Source organism: Trematomus bernacchii, unplaced genomic scaffold (assembly GCF_902827165.1).
Source record: "Trematomus bernacchii unplaced genomic scaffold, fTreBer1.1, whole genome shotgun sequence".
Classification (NCBI taxonomy): Eukaryota; Metazoa; Chordata; class Actinopteri; order Perciformes; family Nototheniidae; genus Trematomus; species Trematomus bernacchii.
Window position 1 is genome coordinate 14,206,461 of NW_022987648.1, and position 3,663 is coordinate 14,210,123.

General features: G+C 36.4%; 1 protein-coding gene across 1 annotated transcript; it reads right to left on the reverse strand.

Moving 5' to 3' along the window:
- Window positions 1–563: 563 nt before the first annotated feature.
- Window positions 564–1,508, reverse strand: LOC117485896 (olfactory receptor 4P4-like). Its single transcript, XM_034134597.1, has one exon. The coding sequence runs from the start codon at window positions 1,506–1,508 to the stop codon at window positions 564–566; it is 945 nt and encodes a 314-aa protein (XP_033990488.1).
- Window positions 1,509–3,663: the final 2,155 nt, after the last annotated feature.

Consider the following 3,663-nt stretch of genomic DNA (forward strand, 5'->3'; position numbering starts at 1 on the left):
CAAAAACGTATTAGCTTTACTGCCCTAGTCTTAAGACATTCATCACATAGAAAACATATATTTCTGTTAATGTGCTACACATTGAAACCATATATATGTATGATGGGAATAATGATTGGAGGAAAGGGGAGAAATTATATTCCCATTAAATTATGGATATGTTCTTGAGCAACACTGAGCCCACACACTGATCTGAGAATAACAATATTGTGCAACTACTCAAAAGAAACACACCTGTGTGAAACAAATCATACGTTTTATGATAAGATACAGATGTATTGAAATCCAAACTACTAAAATATAGTAAATGTGAGATAAACATTAGGAGGAACATTTAAGATATGATTGTAGTGATAAAGATAATTTATGGTTGGCCTGCTTCACACGCCTAAGAGAAAGACAGGCTGTCCCCTCTAAACTACTTTCTTTCACTCTCTAAGTACTGAGTTGGGCCTTATACTCTGCACATTTTACATTATCTAAAGATTAACATTTCTGTTAGACATATTGGGTTTTTCTGCACACATTTATATATACAAACTGAACTTTCCTTTGTGAACAGCTCACGACTTTAATCCAACAACTGATCCTCTACCACACAGAGCACTTTTAATTATTTGTCTTATTTGTGTCAATTTGAAACCATACATCAGAGGATTGATAATTGGAGGAACAATGATAAACTGCATTGCCATAAAATTCTGGGCACTTTGTGGCAGTCCTTTTGAGCCAAATCGCATGTACAACAAATCAAAAAGCAAAGATACAACACCCACTGCTAAACAGAATAAATGTGGTACACATGTCTGCATAAATTTACTCCAGTTCTCTTTGGAGGCTTTGCATGTTCTGATCAGATGTATATAAGACCAACCAACTAACATGAAATGACAGAAATAAAATGTATAATTCAAAGCTGGAATAACAATGTTTGCAATGGAGGCAGAGCAAGCTAGATTAGCAACTAAAAAATTAACACAGTAGATTTTTGGTATTTGTGAGCCACATATCCTTGATGTTGATGTAGTTATTGTGCTCATGAACAACATGTAAAAAGGAACAAGCCAGGCAAAAAACACAAACACACCAACTTTCTGTTTAGTCATGAAAGAGTGGTACACCAGAGGTCGACATATAGCCACATACCTGTCGTAGGCCATTAGCACTAGAAAAGAGAAATCTGCAGCAGCTGAAGAGTGCAACACAAAACCCTGCAGAAGACATCCAGCATATGAAATAACATGAGTTTTAGACAGAAGATCAATCAGGAACTTTGGGTAAAAGCCTGCTGTCCCATAAAGTCCATTTATACACAGATTACACAGGAAGATATACATGGGCTCATGAAGCTTTTTGTGCACAATGATGGTCACTATAATGGTCAAATTTACCAGCCAAATCACAAAGTAACACAGCAAAGTGAGAGCAAAAAGAAAAAGTCTGTAGTTTGTCGTCCCACTTAGCCCTGACAGAGTAAACATAGTAACTACTGAAACATTATTCATCATCAAATCTTAATTTCTATTGTTATTTTAGATTACATTTTAACATTACATAACATTTCAGTTAACTAACGCTTTATCCAAAGTGACTTACAATAAGTGCAATAAACCATAACGATTCAGAAGAAAAGTGCAGATATATTCATTTCAAACAAGCCAGACCATTGAAGTGCTGATGCATTAGTTACACTCCAGTGCCCCTTTTGTTCCACACTGCAAACATCAGAAATTGCATTTGCACTACTTTAATGATGGGAGATACAAAGGTGCTTTCTGTTCTGTGTCCAATCATTGCCTTACATACCGTGTTGTTCATTTTCTCCCATGGCATTAGCCTGCAATGACATTGATACCATGTGACTTCAAACTGAGATGTGTCGGTGTAGTCCTTGTATCAAAACAAAAAAACAAGTCGCCATTGCACTTTTTATAGCCAACCAAACCCCTGTTGGATTGAATTAAATAATTTCAAGGTTAATATTATACATTGTAATACACATTATTTATTTGAAAAAATAGTTTGCAGCAATGCAGAAATAAAATAGAATGATATTAATAACTGAATGTTATGACTTTCAGAGAGTTTCAAAATTAGAAAACACCCTATTTCTAGTAACAGGCCACACATAGTTCAGAAGTTAAGGGTGCCATTACAAACTCCAAAGATATTACTGGAAGAACATTGATTTCATAATGTACGTAAACAACAAACATGACTATTGTTGGTGTGTTAAATCTACATGGGAGGTACATTAATAATATACTTTAGACAGCAGTAAGTAGCCTTATTGTGCAGGCCGGGGTTTCATCTGAAAAGCTGCTGGCAGTAGTAATGTCACAGGCCGGGACAAACAGTCAATGTCATTTAGACAAAGAATAAATCATATAATTTCCCCCACCTTTGCCGAATTTACAAAGAGGTGGTATTTATCTCTGATGAGTGTAGCACAGTATTTGTTAAACCGCTGTCAAGGGTGAAGAATATGATGCACTAAATAAGACACCTCTTGGTCAGATCTAGATCACACTACACCTGTAGTAGGCCCCTTCTGATCCACACCTAAGGCTGAGTGATAACCACTGATAATTCCTATAGGCTAAAAATAATTTAAAAATTGCAGAGAAATCTTTTTCAAAATATGGGCTCATCTTTTCTTCCTGCCACCTTCATGAAATCATTAAAGTTTCTGCAGAGACCCTGACAAGAACTTTATTGGAAGGGTTTTTTGTTAACAGTCCTATTTCTTATTATTTAGATTTGTTACATATTATTCTTTCTGTGTCTTTGCATGCACCACATTTTTACAATGACATTTAGAGACTGGCTAAAATCATTGCCATTGGGACATTCTCTCTTTTTTTATATCACATTGTCACAATCATTTCAGGAGAAGAGGTAAATCCTCTTATATTTTATTCCAACTTTATGGGCAACAGTGTAATGAGGTAAATAATTGTGTTCTAAGTTCTAGAGATGTTATTGTTTATTTAAGCTACAGTAACATTATCCATATTAACTTTAGCTTTTCTAAAGATTAATACCTACTGCAAATGGTGTAATGCAAATTCTGCCACTATTTATTTTTCAAGTCCCCACAGCAGCTTCAGATGGACCTATTGCCCCTTTTGCAGTAACATGAGTTCATCTTTCAGTGACAGTGTTAAGGATGCCTTTTTTCCCCATATTGCATGTTAAAACGTTCTGGTAGAGCATAAGCCTTTGGATATTTTGGCAAGGCTCTTGAGATGTCACCTCACCTTCCTTAGAGCTGGAAGCTTGGCCAGTAATGATGTTTATACATAAAGCCAAGGCCACATTTGTGCGCAGTGGCATGTGGATGACATTCATTGTAAGACTTAGATTGGGCAGTCCATTAGGCATACAGCCTCTTCCTTAAATATGCCAATTGAAATTTCTTGTAAACAAAGCCAAAGTCATGTTTACATTCAGTGTTTCTCACTGAAACTCATTGTGTGTCCTTAAAGGTGGGGTAGGTAATTTTGGAGAAACCAGCTCGAGTGCGCTAGAATTTGAAAATACACAGCCGGAAAAAATCTGCCACTTCCTTACAGAGCCCCTCTTCCAACACACACACGAACGCGCACATGACCAATGAGGGCACGAGATAATTTTGTGCACAGGTGGAAGGCTGACAGGCAG